Source organism: Ictalurus furcatus, chromosome 1 (assembly GCF_023375685.1).
Source record: "Ictalurus furcatus strain D&B chromosome 1, Billie_1.0, whole genome shotgun sequence".
NCBI classification, from domain to species: Eukaryota; Metazoa; Chordata; class Actinopteri; order Siluriformes; family Ictaluridae; genus Ictalurus; species Ictalurus furcatus.
The window spans coordinates 7117092-7136335 of NC_071255.1; the positions used below are offsets into that span (position 1 = coordinate 7117092).

Here is a 19244-nt window from a genome sequence, read left to right on the forward strand (position 1 = left end):
TGAGTGATAGTGATAGCAGTACATTACATGGTATCTACTTATTGAGATGTTACTGAATACGGCTCTTTTTTTGGGCCATCTGCCTCAAAAAAGCTCCTGCTTCACTTAATTCAATTTCAAGTCATCTTTATTAGCATAGTATTTTAATAAGAGCTTTACAGAAATATGGGTGTAAATTTAACTACATAATAAGCAAGCCAGAGGTAATATTGGCAAGGAAACACTCACTGAGATGGAATGAGAAAGAAACAGGACGAGTCAGACTCAAAATTAAATCCAGTTCTGGTTGACACCAGACAGTATGATCAGCATGATCAGATTTATAACATAAAGCAAAGTTTTACATTTCACGGTGCTTGAAGTATCATTTTCTTTCTTAGTTGGTAGCTATGATGGTATTGACCCAGTCAATGTAGCGACACACTTCAGCATAAACACCAGGTAAGCCAGCGAGAGCACATCCATAGCCCCAGGACACGACGCCCTTCAGCTGCCCATTGCATACAACAGGACCACCAGAGTCACCCTGGAATGAGGTACAAAAGAAATGAATGAGAGCAATACATCTGTAAATGAATCTGTAGTGCAGTGTATGTATATTTTGTATATCATAAACAAAAAAGAGCGTGGAAGAATCTGTTTCCAAATAAAATTATTGGAGGCATAACAGAGAGAACAGGGAGAACATGGCTGGGAGTCTAAATACTCAAAATTGGGTGGGAGGGATGGCATTACAGCATTACTCTCTCCCTTGTCACTTACAGTGACGCTAGACAATTATGGGTGTGTAAGCCCATGTATGTGTAAGAGGGAAGTTTCCTCCTAGTATGTTCAACTTCTGTGATACAGCAGTGGAGCACCAGTTCAAGAAGATGTGGTGGCTGGCTTCAAGTGCTAGCCTTCACCCTCCCTGGTTGGTACATGTCTTGTGGCCTATTGGGTGGGAATTGGCAAATGAAAAAATTGTTGGGAAATGGGATAAAAATAATAAAATAAACAATGTGAAGAAGGTGTATGAATGAATGAATGAATGAATGAATGAACTGGTTAATTAATTAATCAGTTCCCTTATTCATTCACCCATCCATTCATAATGTAATGCCATCCCTCTCACCCAGACTGCACAGCCAATTTGACTCTTTTAGACTCCCAACCACAGTTCTCCTGGCAACAGGGCAAATGCTTGTCTGTTTTGCCATTCTAAAGGCTAATAGTTAATTCATTAAAATCAGTTTCCTTGAAATGCAACAGCAAAACTATCTAACATGAAACTACTCATTTATTTGGAAGTATATTAGGTTTTTACATTCAAATAAATTGTTTTATTACATAACTCAAGAGATATCATGGGTCAACATCCATTTCTAATTAGCAAACAGAACAAATACAAAACAGAATACATTAAAGTGGGTTAGAATGAAATAAAATCTTGCAGTACTATTGCGATTTTACCTGGCATGAATCTTTGCCTCCTTCCAAGTACCCAGCACAGAACATGTTACTAGTGATTTTGGAACCATAGGACGCCTCGCATTTTGAGCGGGAGAGTACAGGCACATTCAGGCATTGCAGAACGGACGCATAAATCACTGGAAAAGATTATAAAAGTCATGATCAACTGATTTAATGTTTAGCTAAACGCAGCATTACTTCACCATTGTTGACTCTGTACAACTGAGGTCATAAGTTTATAGACCCCTTACAAAATCTGCAAAATGTTAATAATTTTTTAGAAAAATCATGGAATCATAAAAACTGAATTTAGTTGTTTTATTTAATGCTGCCCTGAATAAGATATTTCACATAACAGATGTTTACATATAGTCCACAAGACACAATAATAACTGAATTTACACAAATCAACCAGTTCAAAAGTTTACATACCCTTGATTCTTAATACTGTGTGTCTTTACCTAGATGATCAACGACTGTTTTTATGTTTTGTGATAGTGGATGAGTCCCTTGTTTCATGAGTCCCTTGTTTGTCCTGAGCAGTTAAACTGCCCACTGTTCTTCAGAAAAATCCTACAGGTCCTGCACATTCTTTTCTTTTCCAGCATCTTCTGCATATTTGACCCCATTCCAGCAGTGACTATATGATGTCGAGATCCATCTCTTCAAACTGAGGACAACTGAGGGACCCGTACACGACTATTACAAAAGATGTAAACATTCACTGATTCACAAGAAGGCAACTTGAGAATGGGGGGGTGTAAACTTTTGAACAGGATGATTGGTGTAAATTATTATTATTTTGTCTTCTGGGAAACATGTAGATATTTTATGTAGCTTCTGAAGGGGGTATTAAATGAAATACTAAAATATTTAAACAAAATCATAACATTTTACAACAAACATCCTGTTCAAAAGTTTACATCCCCTCGGCTCTTAATGTATCGTGTTGCCTTCTTGACCATCGCTGTTGGAAAGGGGTCAAATATGCAGGAGCTGCTGGAAAAGCAAAGAATGTGCAGGACCTGGAGAATTTTTCTGAAGAACAGCGGGCAGTTTAACTGCTCAGGATAAACAAGGGACTCATGAACAACTCTCACAAAACATAAACACAGCTGTGGATCATCCAGGTAACAACACACAGTATTAAGAATCAAGCGTATGTAAACTTTGGAACTGGTTCTTTTGTGTAAATTCAGTTATTATTGTGTCTTGTGGACTATATGTAAACATCTGTTATGTGAAATATCTTATTCAGGGCAGCACTAAATAAAAAACTAAATGCAATTTTTTTGCTACCTCTTTTTAAAAAAAAAAAAAATTATTAACATTTTGCAGATTCTGCAAGGTGTACGTGAACTTACGACCAACAGCAGCAATAAATAAGTGAAAACACATAAGTTAATAAACTAGTAGTTTTCATAAACTACTGTCGACTGAGTGTTCCTCGTAACAGTGCTACTAATCCTGTTAGTGGCACTAAAATGATTTTCTAATTGGAATTCCACTCTAATGATGAGCTGATCCTGTGATATTGCACAAACCATAGGTTAGATTATTAAGGCTATCACACTGTGAACTTTTACACATCTATTTTGCATTATTGTTGCCTTACCTCCAGTGTTGATCTGATTTCCCCATCCAGACACCAAGCACTCCTCCCCTGCCACGGTACAAGAGGACGCCAGAGGTATAGGCTGCACATACTGGTTAAAAACTGCAGGCTGGCTCAGTTTGATCAGCATGAAGTCATTGTCGTGTGTATTGTCATTATAGTTTGGATGTGGTATGACTTTCTCAGCCCAAATTCTCTGCTCCGTGCCTTCGTCAGTGAACACATTGTGTTCTCCCAGGTGAAGAGCAAGACGATGAGCCCTTTGAATGGAATTTTTCAAATACAGTAACTGCTTTTTTTTAAACAATTATGTTGCATTATTTTTGTATTGCAGATGAAATACATATATATATATATATATATATATATATATATATATATATATATATATATATATTTTCAATAAATCTCAATAATAATAATCAATAAATCTAAAAGTTGTCATTAAAATACATAATCACTAGTAGAGTATTTATTGATATAAATGTAGTTCTGTGGTCATTTTTGAGGCTGTTATTTTAAGCAACATTGTTAGACTTCAATATGCTGTTAATTTAGTAGGATATCAATAATCTTGGTATTCATGTGCGCAGTGTGCTTGGAAGAAATATTTGTGCCTGCAAAGGAAGCACCAACTACTTTATCAGTTTTTATCTCTGATATTAAAATCATGGCTTCAGTTATTACGGTTCAGTACGTTTAAATTTCGATCAGTCAGCATGTTTGCTGATGTTCTCCAACTGAGAAAACAGAAAAAGCGCTGAGAGATACTCACGGAACGTAACAGTGAGCGGCAGACACGGCCCATCTGCTGTTAATCAAGGATGCTCCACACCAGCGCTGTCCATCATCATAGGTTAGATAAATCTGCCAGGGCTGCGAGTGAGGTGTACACTCATAACCCCCGATGATCTTATCATCATCGGCTCTGCTATGGTCTAATTCGCAGACATTTCAACAGAATATACTCTAACAAAATATAATCTTGTCAAATCATTATTTCAGTAACTGACACACAAAACTAGATATAATTTCAGGTGAGTCACTACAAGTCTCTTGAGTAAGAAATAAAAGATCTCCCACTTACGCACAAACACCAGCAGCAAAACAGTTACAGTGAGCCTCATTACCACTGGTACAATTAAAACCAAAATGGGCATGACAAACTACAGACTGGGTGTATATATATGTTAATATCTACGTGTGATGTCATGGAGCATTGCCCTCAGAACAGCCAGTAAAATTTAGCAAAATATTCTTGAACTGAAAGCTACCACCTGTTCAGTCTATCTTATCAAGTGGAACTTTCAAAAACATGACTACTTTAAGGTTACACACACAGAGATTGCTTAATATAATCTACTCAAACAGATAAAATACAGAAACCTTGGAAAAGCATGGAAAATGATTATTCCTACACAAGTCAAGAATGAAAATAAATTGACTGGCTTGTGTTTTGCTTAGACTAACCTGGAAAAAAAATGTACAATCTTTGTAATACCAAGGCACATATATTTTTCAAATTAATTTACTCTTGGGTATTTTAGTCCTTGCAGGGCAACTACAGCTGCTCCACTTGATCCACATGTTTTGGGGAGGTGTGAAGAAACCTGTGTGGATATGTGGTGAACATGTGACAGTTCACACAGACAGTAACCCAAGCTCAGGGCTGATCTTATTAAGCTCGGATCATTTTAATGTCATTTTGCTTAATGCCAGTAATGGATTTTCTGCTTTAGATTTAAAAAAAAAAAAAATTTTACAAATGTTAATAATCCAGTTTATACAGTTGTGCTCATAAATTTACATACCCCTTGCAGAATCTGCAAAAAAAAAAAAAAAAAAAAAAGAGGCATCATTAAAATTGAATTTTATTTTTTTTATATAGTACTGCACTAAATAAGCTATTTCACATAACAGATGTTTCCATATAGTCCAAAAGTCACAATAATAACCGAATTTAGACAAATGAACCAGTTCAAAAGTTTACATACGCTTGATTCTTAATACTGTGTGTCTTTACCTGGATGATCAACGACTGTTTATATTTTGTGAGAGTTGTTCATGAGTCCTGTGTTTGTCCTGAGCAGTTAAACTGCCCATGGTTCTTCACAAAAATCCTACAAGTCCTGCACATTCTTTACTTTTCCAGCATCTACTGTATATTTGACCCCTTTCCAACAGTGACTATATGATGTTTAGAATCATCTTTGCGGACAACTGAGGGACTCGTACACGACCATTACAAAAGGTGCAAACATTCACTGATGCTCAAGAAGGTAACACGATACATTAAGAGGCAGGGGGTGTAAACTTTTGAACAGAATGATCGGTGTAAATTGTCATTATTTTGTCTCCTGGGAAACATGTAAAATATCTTATGCAGCTTCTGAAGGGCAGTACTAAATGAAAAATAATTAAACAAAACAATAACAATAACATAATTTAATACAAACTATAACCCATATCTAACCCTATGCAAATCCTACATGTAATCAAAGGCTAAATATTGTAAATATCTATCTGTACATAATGTTTGGTCAAGTGAATGAAAACAAGCACTTCATTATGACATCATCATATGAAGTACAACCACAATTCCAAATAAGTTGGGACGCTGTGTAAAATGTAAATAAAAACAAACGCAATGATTTGCAAATCTCATAAACCCATATTTTATTCACAACAGAAAACAGGAAACATATCAAGTGTTTAAACTGAGTAAATGTACCATTTTAAGAAAAAAATAAGGTAATTTTGAATTTGATGGCGGCAACATGTCTAAAAAAAAGTTGGGACGGGGCAACAAAAGGCTGGAAAAGTAGGTGTTACTAAATAAATGCAGCTATTATCTTGTTTTGTGGACTATGTGACCAACGCTTAGTGGTGCCTACTCAGAGTGGCTCAATGTCCCTTTCCAGAACCTTCACACTATCTGTCCCTCAGTGTCTCATTGGTGGAATGAACTTCCAACCTCATTCTAGACAGCAGAATCTGTCACTATCTTCAGGAAACAGCTAAAGACCCACCTCTTCCGTGAACACCTAACTGACCCCTATAAAAAAATATTTATATATAAAAAACTTACTCTGGCTCTTACACCTCTACTCTGCACTTTGCTTCTTCTAGAACTGGTATTGAATCATACTGGGTTACTAGTTCAGGTGAACAATGGGAGGCAGCAAGGTGTTGATCAATCTTAGTGCCTCAGGAACAAAATGATTGCAGAGTCTGGTAGTGGTGATGGCATGGATGTGAGAGGGTTTGTCCTCAATGCTGGTGGTTTTATGGATGCAGCGGTTATTGTCCGAGGTGACAGTGGTGGGTAGAGAGACCCAGATGATCTTTTTAGCTGTTCTCACAATTCGCTGTAGGGTTTTACAGTCTGAGACTGTGCAGTTCCCATACCAAACAGTGAGACGACTGGTCAGGAAACCCTCAATTGACCCTCTGAGGAAGGTGGTGAAGAAGGGAGGGGGAGGTTGGCTCTCTTCAGTCTCTATAAAAATGGAGATGCTGCTGAGCCTTCTTGGCTATGCAAGTGGTGTTGAGAGTCCAGGAGAGGTCCTCGGTCATGTGCACACCAAGAAACTTTTGACTCTTTCCACAATTATTCCATTGATGTGAAGTGGTGAGTGGCCCACGCAAGTTCTCCTGAAGTCCACAATCACCTCTTTGGCCTTATCAACATTAAGAGATTCCATATTTCACAACAATAAGGTTCCAAAGGTCTTGGGAGAGCTCTTTGCTTTTACCCATCATGAGATGCTTCTTGTGTGACACCTTGGTAACGAAAAGCCTTTATATAGACCATCAAGTTAATTTAATTTAATTAATTTGCAGATAGGGGATATAATTATTTACAGATTTCAGCTGGTTCCTTGCCTTACCTTGTCTTGGAGAACTGCTTTGTCTTAGCGTGTTCAACACTTTTTCCTGTCATTCCACTTTATTACACATAACTTTATTTATGGACTTTAATGTTGTGAATTCTTTATATTTCCCGATTTCTTGAGTTAATACTGATGTCTGTGAAAATTTCATGTGAACAACCTCATTGGAAATATATTTACTGAGAAAAATGTTGACATGCTCTACACTTGTTTCTCCCACTGTATGTGTGTGATGATCAGGTGTCCACATACTTTTGGCCATATAGTGTAGCAACAGCAATAATTTTGAAAGGTTTGAGTTTTACTATTTAAAAAAAAAAGCACTCATCTATGTGGCTCACCTCCATTCGCTTGTTATTAACATTCTTAACTAAATCCAGAGCAGAATTTTTTGCTTTCCCTCACTAAATTGACCTCCACCGCTACATGATTTTGCATGTAGACTTTGAATGCTTCCCAGTGAGTAAACTGCTGCCTGCAGTACTGGCATCTCATGCTGTTCAGTTTTACTGGAGAGGAAAATTTGAGAGGGGTAGGAGGTTGGGAAGGGGAATACCTCTAATTAAACAAATTAGTAAACCACTGAGATTCATTGGAATGACATTTTCCATTAGTAAAACTTATCTAAACCATTTTTGTACTCAGTCACTCATATTGCCTACTGTTTGTTTTCATGTGAAAGTGTGCACCATAAAACAAGTTGCATATTCAGAGGTTTATTCACTCATCTTCGTAGAATCATTTCATGTACTTAAATACACTACACATAATTACAGCAGAATTCCTTTCCAACAAAGACAACCTGCCTCTGTAAGAGATGTCTGTTCTAACGTCATTCAACATTGTCAGAGGGGGAAAAATCAGGTCTAAATACATACAGGTAAAACACTAAGAAAAGATACAATATGTGAATCGCAGTCATATCTACATTCATTTTAAATGCTTCCTCACGGCAAACGATAAACATACTGGACAAGAAACCAATGTATAAAAGTTATTAAGCAGTGAGTAATTTAAAAGCATTTCTGAATAAATAGGTTCGGGCTTTAAGGTATAATCATTAAACACACTACACACATGATTTGGGTTTGTACTGTCAAGAGTTTTACCACAGAGAAAACACAGCTACAAACAATAAAAAGCATTGCTATTGGAAAATAACTGTCCATGAGTAGGGACACATGTGGAAAACTATGAGCATATGCTACTATGCACAGCACAAACGCAAATTAATTACAACCTCTGCGAAACACTATGCTATTTTTAGTCATTTATTTATTTATTTAAAAGAAGTTGCTCGAAAGACATGAGCCACCTGTTAAATTCACATGAGGAGTCCTTGAAGGTCCAGCCAAATTTTCCATAAAAGGGGTCAAAACATTTCATCATAATGAAATCCAAATGTTAAATATCCACTGAACTGCATTTAATTCAAACTAGTCAAAATGCATTTATTATTTGTTATCACCAGTCTGGCTGAGTCAAGGTTAATTCTGATTAATCTCGAGGACGAATATCAACACATAAAAACTGGTGAAAACAATTAATTATATACAGTAGATGACAAGACCACCAGTGCATGTAGGTGACCAAAAAATGTTTACATATACAATACTGTGCAAAAGTTTTAGGCATCCTATTTTTTTTTAAGTACAAACTTTGTTATAGATTTTATTTTATGACTTCTACATTATCAAATCGGTACAAAAACGTTAGATTCCCAACCATTAGTTTTCTAGCACAAAATTAAATATTACAGAAAATGTTTGTATGTCATTAAAGAAAGCAGCATATTACGCAAGAGACCAGTTTTCAGACAAAAAACACAAACGAACACTGTTGGGTTTTGCTGCAAAAAATAAGACACAAATACGACAGTCCAAGTCCCCAGAAGAACCGTATCCCGTTCTGCATGATGCTCAATAAAACTTACAGCTCATTTCCTTCTAAAACTGCACAAATTGTACCGGAGACTACTCTTTTTATTTTTTGTCACACTAAATACTGACTTTCTTTTTTCATTTACTACTCTTTACAATATGTTGAAGACATCTTTGCTCTACAGCATTTCTTCACACGTGCCTAAAACCTTTGCACAGAGCTGTATATTCACATCTAAATAAAGGGGCAAATTCCATACGTTAATTCCAAACATTGCTGTTACACACTGCATCACCTTTAATTCAGTTAAAATGCCACGAGGTTTAATAATAATACAAAAAAAAAATCACCATAGACTACATTTTGGATATATAATATCTCTACTTATTTAATATCACAATGAGTCATATTGCTGAATAACTAAAGTAAGCAACAGCATTCAAACATTTACAAGGACAGGCTTCTCCTGTAGAACAGGCTTCTTTTTCTTTCAAAATTATCATTAAATCATCAGTAAAGCTTGAAAATGCTTGATTACAACTATTTTTCACTGTCACTACTTCGCATTCTGAAAACTGAGCATGTGTATAAAATCTCTGCAGTGATGACTATTGTTTTAAGTGCAGCAAATGTCACATAACAGGCTATTATAGTGGTATTATATAGCATCTAATGGAGCCAATTCATCTGCACACACTAGAACTACTGTAATTAATTTTTCTGCATTTAAAAAAAAACCAAACAAACCCCAAAACAACCAAAAACAGAGTAAAGGAAATTTGTGAGCAAACTACCTCAGGCTAATTAAACTTCAATTAATCAGAACTCAGAACTCTCCACGTGCATGATCAATGTAATGCTGATGCAAGTCTGTTTCCTGATTGAAAGAAATCCCACACTCAATGCATGTCAGGCTCTCTGTATCTCGAGGAGAAGCAGGTAAAGGAGTGGCTCCTAATTCTTCATGACCCAAACACTCCTGGTGATGATCAATGAGATCTCGGATCTCGGCAAATGTCTTTGGACAAAGAGAGCAAAGATAAGGCTCCTCACTCTTGTGGAGAGCCTGGTGCTCCTTGAGTGCATGTGGGGAAAGAAACATTTTGCTGCATTGGTGACATTTGTAATTTTTGTCCATCTGCAAATTAACACCAGTCGAAGGTAGTTTCGCTGGGGATACCAGGTTTGTGCTTGAGACCAGGAGTTTAGCTGAAGAACCTGACACTACAGAGCTGTTAAGCCTGTAACGAAGATCAGCTGGGAGACGTCGCCGTACTTCATCGTGCCAAATGAGATGCTGCTGTAGCTGAGATTCAGTCCAATAGCCACGACAGCATAGCGCACAACAGTGAGGGCGTGTCTTTGTGGCTTCTTTATGAGCATCCAATTGCTTTTCAGTGGGAAACGCTTTACCACATTTATTACATTTGAAGAGGCACTTTGCACCGGACTCTAAAGCCCTATGCTGTAATGGCGGCTCCTTCACTACGTCTGGTTTATGTGGTTGTTTCAGGTTTCTGTTGTTATTTGCAGTGCAGGACCGTACATGGTTCTGTAGGGCTCCTTGTGATCTATAGCGCTTATCACACCACGAGCAAGGAAAAGGTTTTATGCCTCCATTCATGCTTGCTGGTGGTCGCCCTCTGGTCTTCCTGTGCTTCTGCCATTTGTGTGCACGAAGACCTCTTGCATTTACAAATTTCTTGTTACACTGGAGGCAGTGGTATTTTATCTTTGGTTTGTCTCCTCCAACTGCCAACATGGCAGCTGTGGGTGAGCTTCTGATTGGTATAATAGGATTATCTGACACTTGTACACCAAGTGGGGGCTCCTGTACGTGTTGCTTAGCTTTAACCACAGGTGGCTTGGCATGATGGGAGGCAAAGTGGGCTGCTAAGAGAGATCCACTAAGGAAAGATGCATCACAGTCTGGGCAGTCTAAGCTGCTCTTTGGAGAAGCATTGCTGAGGAGATCAGTCATTTTAAGATTTACTTCTGGGTCAGGCTGGGCCACAATCGGTGGATGATATTTCTGGTGCCGACGGAGAACACATAGATAGAAGAATCCCTTCCCACACAAGTTACATAAAAAAGGACCATTCTCCATATTTTTCCTTGACATTTTACTACTCTTTAATATAAATTTGGCCAATTTCTTGTCTTTATGCCATCTCCGGTGTGTACCGAGGGCAGAATTAGTAGAAAATTTCCTCCCACATTCTGTACAGAAAAATGGAGCCTTGGCTGTTGGTTCTTCAGGTTTGCTGGGCGACACATTTACACATTCAGACTGTGACTCCATGGAAATGGGAGATTTACGGTGAATTCTCTTATGAAAGTTAAGTGCACCTACAACAGAAAAGCTTCTGCCACAGTCATCACATGCATATTTCATGTCAGATGTAAAGGATGGTATTTTGAGTTCTTTTTCAGACATGTCTTTTACATCTGCATGCGTCTGTTTTTGAACATTATTTTCTTTAGATGCACCAAGATTGTCCCGTTCCGCTTCTCGACACATGTCCACGTCTGTCCCTTTGGCTGTTGAGCAGTGTTTTTGATGAATTTCTAGTGACGACTCACAGTTGAAAACAGCATGGCAGATTGGGCACTGAAGCCCATCAGACTTGGTGGACAGCATTGCTTGTTCCATTGGAAGGCCTGTTTCATAGCCATGACTTCTCATATGGAACTGAAGTGCCATGGCACGAGAAAAGTTTTTTCCACAGTCAGGACAACTATACATGTTCTTTTGCAGTTGTTCAACCTGATAGTCAAACGACTTTACTGGAGGTGGGATACCTTGGTTTTGGTGGAGAAGCTTATGTTTAAGAAAGCAGCCTATAACACGATAGGATTTATCGCAAACATCACATTTATACAATTTGGATTTGATGCGATCAGACATTACGTGAGGTTTATGATTGTGACTACTCATCATAACCCTCTTATGACCTCGCCTCTTGCGTCTTGCATGTCCATTTTCAGAGGTAAGGGTGGCTCCTGAACTGCTAGTGTTAATGTCGGCACACTGCGGATGATACTGTTTATGATGAAAGAGGGCTCCCATAGACCAGAATCCTTTCCCACATTTTTTACAGTGATGAACTTTGGGACCCAATAGTGTCTTACTTGGATTAAACTGCTCCGTCTTTCTGTCCTCGTCACTGGTTTTAAGAGGTTCCTTACCACTGCAAACTTTCCGATGGTTGCTAAGAGTACTGAGGTTTGAATAGCTTTTGTCACACTGTAAGCATTCATAAGGTTTCTTCCGTTTGTTGTGATGCTGCTGATGAGACTGCAGAGCAGACAGACGAGAAAATTGCATTCCGCATAGGTCACATTTGAAGCCGTTTTTCTGCAGATTTGCAAGCTGATACATAATAGACTTGTAGGGTTTTCTGTCTTCGTGTTTTCCCAGATGAACGTAGTGAGAAGCCTTGGTGAAACTTTCATGGCCACAAATCTCACATTTGATTAAAGCTTTCCTTTTGGGATTTGTGGTGTGAATTTTTCTCCAGTAACGTGACTTTTTCCCCATTCCTCCTCTGTGCCATAACATGTGACAGCGCAAAGAAACTGCCTTATCAAATGTCCGATTACACTCTGAGCATTCATACTTCTTAGCCTCTTGCGAAGGACTCTGGTCTATCTCTGCCTTCCCTAATCCCTCACTGAAATTCACACAGCCTATCTGTACAACATCGATCTCTAGATCTCCAGGCTGAGAAGAGAGCACGGTTTCTTTGCATGGGTTCAAGTTAAAGTCTTTCTCCTCCTGGTCTGATTCGCACACCAATTCAAGATCAGGGTTTTGTTGGGAGCCATGGTCACGTCTATGACTGTCAGAAGCTGCTATGTTGAGCGGTTTAAAATCATCTACTTTATGACCTTCTGTGCAAAATGTTCCGTCACGCCTCAATTCTTTTACTAAAACATTGGTTTGCACTACATTTTGTGAATACACTGTGGCTCCAGCAAAATCTGCAGCCTTGTCTTGGTTGTTCTGGTCGGAGACAATTGTTTGTTCTGAACTGGACTTTTGAGAACTCCCTTCCATAATCTCACCAAAAACATCGGTGTGACAGAGCTGATGTGAATGCAATGCAGAAGCGCGAGAAAACCGACGACCACATTCCTGGCATTCAAAAGCCTTCTTCTGGAGCTGAAAGACTTGATGCAGGAAACTCTTGGCTGGCATCTCTTTACTATGAACCATTCGCTGGTGTTTATTGTAGAATGTTAATGAAGTAAAAACCTTGCCACATTCCTTACACTGAAGTGGCTGGTCATTACCTTGGAACTGCTCTTTTCTTTTATGCCAACGTTGATGGCATGCCATTGCCATAGGACGGTGAAAAGTCTTTCCACATTCGGTGCAGTCAAACGAACGCTTGACGCGCACCTTAACTGTAGTGCTTGAACAGTTGACAGAGAATCTCTGGTGTGTCCCAAGGCCGCACATAGTGCGAAAAGATTTTCCGCAGTCCAAGCACTCAAAATGTTTTTTTGGCGACTCCTCTAGCTGTTCAGAACTTGTGTCAGCGGTGTCTTCAGTTTTAATTGCAACTTCATCAGCTAGGTTTTTCTCGCCTTCGCTGTTTCTTGACTTAAACAACTTCTCCTCGTGGCAACGGCGATGTGCATCAAGAGCCGATGCACGAGAGTAAGAGCGGCCACAGGTGGGACACTGAAAGGACTTTTTCTTTAAATGATCCAACTGATGGAAAACCGATTTTGAGGCCTGCTTGTGTGAACGCTGATGATTAAGGCATTGGCCAATTGATGCGTACGTCTTACCACAGTCTTTGCACTCAAAAACTCTCTGTTTTGATAAACCCTCACCAGTCTCCAAAATCGATTCCTGTTTAATGATGTCATTACGGTGTTTAAGCTGGTGAGTAAAAAACTCTCTCGAGTTTGAAAATTTGCAACCACACAGTGCACAGCATAAGGTTTGATGACCTCCGTCTGTGGAGACGAGCAGATTGTCCCACTGGGAGTCAGTGTCCAGACAGACTATGGGGCCGTCGTGGGTGTGCTCCCGGCGATGCTCTGTGTATGCCTCCTTGTTCCCAAAGGCCTCACTCTTTTCTTCACAGCAAAATGGCCAATCCCCTAAAAATAGAAAAAGGGAAATGGCAGGTCAGGAAGAGTTCTGTTTCAGAGGAAATGGAAAAGAATTAAACCTCATGCCCAAAACAAAGTATTAGGAAGCACTTTATTTAAAATAAAATAAAAACATATGTACTGCAGATACTGGTTTATTTAAAAGAAATATAAATAACTCAACAAAATGGCAAAAAAAGAAGAAAATATTAGCTCTAAGAATTAAGTAAGGAATAACATGTCCGGTACAGTTCCTGTTCTCACTTGCATTATAGCTGCAATAAAGTAATTCCCTCACCAGCCTCCCCCCCTCTCTCTCTCTCTCTCTCTCTCTCTCTCTCAGCCTGTTATCTTACCAAGAAACCACAAACTCCTCTGCCTGAAGACTCACAGGTGAGAACACGTTGACTGTTACAAAGTACGTATAATAAATGTTAAATAAATGGCTCCTAAAAACAGAATTAACATGGTAACATGGTTTAAGTTTTACTTTGTTAAACGATGTTTTTTAAAACCCATTTATTACCTCTACAATGCTGTGAAGAAGTATTTGCCCCATCCTGATTTCTTCTGTTTTTGTGTACATCTCATACTAAATTTAGAAATTTGTTTTAGAAATGAAAACAAAATCGAAGAAAAAACAAAGGCAATCCGAGTAAACAAAGTTTTTAAACGATAAATGTTATTCATTGAAGCAAAAAGTTATCCAATACCAACTGGGCCTGTCTGGAAATGTATTTGCCCCTGTAGTTACTAATTCCCTACATCTATGAAACTGCATTCATAATGGAGTTCAGCTGGACTGGGGTTCAACCAGGTCACGGTTCATGACTTCACTATCAGAAAGACACTGGGCAAAAATGGTATTCATGGAAGAGTCGTGAAGTGAAAACCACTGATAACCCAGAACAACATTAAGGCTTGAATTTTGCATTAAAAAAAAAAAAAAAAAAACCTCAAAAAGGTTTGAGGATGAGAATTTTCTGTGGACTGATGAGTCAAAAGTGGAACTGTTTGGAAGACAGGGATCCCGTTACATCTGGTGTAAACCAGACACAGAATTCCACAAAAAGGACATCATGTCTACGTTCAAGCATGGTGGTGGAAGTGAGATGGTGTGGGGATGCTTTGCTGCTTCAGGGCCTGGGCAACGTGCAATAACTGAGGGAAACATGAATTCTGCTCTCTACTAGAAAATCCTAAAGGAGAATGTCTGGTCTTCAGTCCGTTAGTTGAAACCCAAGCGCAACTGGATTATGCAGCAAGACAATGATCCAAAGCATAGGAGTAAGTCCACCTCTGAATGACTCAAATAAAGCTAAATTAAAGTTTTGGAGTGGACTAGTCAAAGTCTTGGCTTGAACTAATTGACATGCTGTGGCAGGACTTTAACCTGGCAGTTCATGCTCGAAAACCGTCCAATGTGGCTGAACTAAAGCAGTTCTGTAAAGAAGAGTGGGCCAAAATTCCACCACAGCACTGTGAAAGATTGATCTCCAATTATTGGTAGTGTTTTTCATTGCAATTATTGCTGCTAAAGGTGGCACAACCAGATTTTAAGTTTATGGGGGGGGGGGGGTTAGTTTTTTCACATGGGTGACAGGTGTTCGATAACACTTTTTTTTTTTGCTTCAATAAAATAAATAAATAACTATTGTGTGTTTACTCAGGCTGGCTTTGTTTTTATGTTGGATTTCATTTGAAGATCTAAAACGATTTAGTAAGAGATACTACACAAAAACAGAAGAAACCAGCCTTTTTCCAGCACTGTAGATTAGGTGGAGCATCTTCCATAAAAAATCCCTGTGGTTGGGCTGTTACTATAGCAACAATAAGGTATTAGAACGAATGCATTAACCTAAACCTAGAGCCGGAACTACTTTCCTGTTATATGGAAACAATGCACACCTCCCGACCAATCACAATCGAGCATTCAACCGTGCTGTGCTTTTATAAACGTTATAAAATAACAGCAAAATACTTCCTTTAGACTAAACTGCGAGTCAACTTGATTAGACACACGTATATATATATATATATATATTTTTTAACCCCTCCCGTACAGGGTAAATAAAACTTCACTTCCCATACTGCACTGCGGTACATCGTCACAGAGGGCATACAGGCGCGTGGACAGACCATCGCATTCGATTAAACGCCAGTCATTCGCCATGAAACCTTCAAACAGTTGACGCGCCTTGATTTTGTGTGGGGAAAAAAAGTCTACCTAATACTTAGATCGATAGAGACTGCCAAATGTGCATACATGTGAAAAGGCGTGTTTTTATAAACGCCTAACACACGTGATTTGGGATGTAAGTGCTAGAAAGGCCAACACCTTGAAGGCTTTAAACCCCTCCTCGAAGCGACTTTCTGATAAAAACATGACAAACTGAAGCTCATTTATTTATTATAAAGGACGGTCAATCCGTCGACGTGAGCCCTGGTTTAATAAAAGACGTCGAAAGTGTGTGTTACACGTCATTATTTACGTCGTTCGGTATTAAACCCCAGTGCTGTGTATAAATCCAGCAGAGAGCATAAATGTCTACTTTAACGCACTACGCTGTGAGCAGGTCAGAGAGGCGCTCATGCACCGCGCGGTGTTCCGGTGGCCCTCCGGCTGCTTTGTTGGTAGTCAATAATTACCCTCGGCACCTTCATCTCTGCCCGAGAAATGTGCTCCTCTGCCGGTCTGCTCGTCCCAGTCTTCCTCCTCGACATCGTCCACATGCACGGCCACGTATTCAGTGTCCTCGGGCGGCTCCTCTTTGATTCTGATCGCAGGAACCGCACCGCTGAATGCCGCAGTTTCTGCGTGCTCTCGGGCCTCCGGTGCAGGACTGCCGGCTCTCACGACGCCTCCCACACCGCTGTTTTCTACACTTAAGTCTTTCTCACAGCTCGCTGAGTCTGTGCTGTTCTCCGGGGACGAGTCTTTCTCATTTTCCGACGACACATTCTCGATGTTTATTCGCAGCCCGGCCTGTTTCTCCGAGTAAACAGCAGCCATGTTGCTCCGGAAGCCGAAGCCCTCTCCCTCTCCTCTTGTATTCTTTTTCTTCTTCTCTTCTCCCCTCTCTGTCTCTCACGGAAACGCACAGAGCATTTCGCGGGAAAAGGACCTATTATCACAGCCAGGAGGAGGAGCACAACAAACAACCCGGACTGTCGCTTTTTACCACCGCTATTCCGTCTGATCCCTCCTTCTGCGCTAGGATTGGTTACTGAGGAACATTCTTTTCAGGAGACCAGCTTTAACAGGCGCTAGAGTATGGGAAGCCAAACAGCTCAAAAGTTGGTCAAAATTGAGCTACTCAGCAGAACCAGTGTTCGAATTGTGTCCAACTTCTTGTGGCCATCCATAATTTATCATAGAGTTTTATACAAGGGGGTGGCTACTGCTACTTTCGGGGGTCCACACACACACTGTTGGGTTTCCATGCTTTATGGGGAATTTCCATAATGATTTTTATACTGTACAAACTGTATTTTCTATCCCCTAAACATATCCATCACCTAAACATCACAAAAATAAATTTTTACATTTAATGTAAAAAATGTAGTATGTATGATTTAGTATGATTTATAAGCTGTTTTCCACCTTCCAGCGGTTGATGGAGAGGTTGTTTGGGGATCAGCAGTGTCAGTCCTGGCTTTTGTACCTGGATGACATAGCGGTGTTTTCCTCTTCTGTGACCCAACATCTGGAGCGGTTAGAGGTGGTTTTGAGTGGCTGGAGCGAGAGGGGTTGAAGGCTAAACTAGCTAAATGTATGTTTTTCCAGCAGGAGGTAAGCTATCTGGGACATGTAATTTCTGCTGCTGGGTTGTCTACAGATCTGAGCAAGATAGAGGCAGTGACTCGATGGCCGTTCCCTACAGGGGGTGGCAGAACTCCGTTCGTTCCTGGTGTTTGCCAGTTACTATCGACAGTTTGTAGATGGTTTTGCTAAGTTGGCGGCCCCTCTTCATTGGCTGGTGGCAGAGTTTGCCGGTTGTAAGCCTAGGGCTTGGGCAGAGTCAATTTTTGGTGCAGCATGGATGGAGCAGTGTCAGGCGAGTTTTGAAGGGTTGAAGAGTAAGCTCACCTCTGCCCCTGTATTGACTTATGCTGACTTCTCCCTTCCCTTTATCTTGGAGGTAGATGCTAGCCATGGGGGTTGGGCGCAGTTCTGTCTCAGGAACAGGAGGGGAAGGTGCCCCTATAGCCTATGCTCGCCGCAGTCTTTGGCCCACTGAGCGCAATATGTTAAACTACAGCTCTATGAAGTTTGAATTCTTCGTGCTCAAGTGGGCCATGACTGAGAAGTTTAGGGAATACCTGTTAGGGCAGAGGTGTGTTGTCTTCGCTGATAACAACCGCCTCACTGACTACGGCCAAGCTCGGGGGAACAGAGCAGCGGTGGGATGCGCAATTGGCCACGCAATTGGCCGCATGTGATTTTGAGCTGAGGTACTGCTCAGGAAGAAGCAACCGTAATGCGGATGCTCACTCCCGACAGGGTCCTTCAAACCAGGGTGAGTTAGATGTGTTACTGCCGGTTACAGTGCTCCCCACCAGTGTAAGGCAGGCGGGGAAGACAGGGCTGGGTTCTCAAGCAGTAGTTACTGCGTTGCCCAGTCTAGCTGAGGATATGCAGTTCCTGCAGGAAGAGGATCCTGTTATTGGTGAGGCCCTAATGTTTTGGAGGCGTGGGGTGCCTCCTAGTGCAGAGGAGCGCCGGCAACTTCCCAAGTCTGTTGTGAATTTGTTACACCAATGGGGCCATTTGTGTGATCAGCACAGAGTATTACATCGCCGGGTGTTTCGCTCTGATGGGGGTGAAGAGGGACTTCAGCTGGTGCTGCCATTGCTATTGTAGGTTGAAGTTTTACCGCAATTACACCATGACCATGGGCACCAAGGAGTTGAGCGCACCAATGAGTTGGTGCTGCAGCGTTGTTATTGGCTGGGCCTGACATCCGATGTCCACAATGGTGTCGAGAGTGTGACCGGTGCCAGGAGGCCAAGGACATGCAGCCTTTTCCTAGTAGCTTCATGTGCCATCTATTGGCCTCTCGGCTAAACGAAATATTGGCACTAGACTTCACGGTGTTGGAGCTGAATTGTTCAGGGTTGGAGAATGTGCTGGTTATGACAGACATTTTCACCAAGTACACCTTGGTGGTGCCTACACGGGACCAACGGGCGGAAATAGCAGCCCAAGTTTTGGTGGTGGAATGGTTTTATAAGTTCAGTGTTCCTGGTTGTATCCATTCAGACCAGGGCCGTTATTTTGAGTCGTCCCTGGT

General features: G+C 40.4%; 2 protein-coding genes across 3 annotated transcripts; both read right to left on the minus strand.

The window, feature by feature from the left end:
• Positions 1 to 264: 264 nt before the first annotated feature.
• On the minus strand, positions 265 to 4241 carry LOC128606411 (trypsin). Its single transcript, XM_053622523.1, has 5 exons — positions 4155 to 4241; positions 3843 to 4005; positions 3068 to 3327; positions 1453 to 1589; positions 265 to 526 (listed from the first exon to the last, which is right to left on the minus strand). The coding sequence occupies exons 1-5, from the start codon at positions 4225 to 4227 to the stop codon at positions 377 to 379; spliced, it is 783 nt and encodes a 260-aa protein (XP_053478498.1). The 5' UTR covers positions 4228 to 4241; the 3' UTR covers positions 265 to 376.
• A 3421-nt stretch (positions 4242 to 7662) lies between these two features.
• Positions 7663 to 17210, minus strand: si:ch211-261d7.6 (zinc finger protein 91). Of its 2 annotated transcripts, none has more exons than XM_053622465.1 (2): positions 16609 to 17210; positions 7663 to 13959 (listed from the first exon to the last, which is right to left on the minus strand). In XM_053622465.1, exons 1-2 carry the CDS (start codon positions 16961 to 16963, stop codon positions 9668 to 9670), a joined length of 4647 nt encoding a protein of 1548 aa, XP_053478440.1. In that variant the 5' UTR covers positions 16964 to 17210; the 3' UTR covers positions 7663 to 9667. The 2 variants fall into 2 exon arrangements, with proteins under 2 accessions (XP_053478440.1, XP_053478433.1); XM_053622458.1 differs by having other exon boundaries at positions 16600 to 17209.
• Positions 17211 to 19244: the final 2034 nt, after the last annotated feature.

Coding starts and splice junctions, on each gene's coding strand:
- si:ch211-261d7.6 (XM_053622458.1), bottom strand. CDS start 16,963: ATGGCTGCTGTTTACTCGGAGAAACAGGCCGGGCTGCGAATAAACATC. Junction 13,960..16,599: donor CAGAGATGAAGGTGCCGAGG/GTAATTATTGAC, acceptor TTCTATTTTTAG/GGGATTGGCCATTTTGCTGT.
- LOC128606411 (XM_053622523.1), bottom strand. CDS start 4,227: ATGCCCATTTTGGTTTTAATTGTACCAGTGGTAATGAGGCTCACTGTA. Junction 3,328..3,842: donor GCCGCTCACTGTTACGTTCC/GTGAGTATCTCT, acceptor TTCCATTCAAAG/GGCTCATCGTCTTGCTCTTC. Junction 1,590..3,067: donor AAATCAGATCAACACTGGAG/GTAAGGCAACAA, acceptor AATCTTTTCCAG/TGATTTATGCGTCCGTTCTG.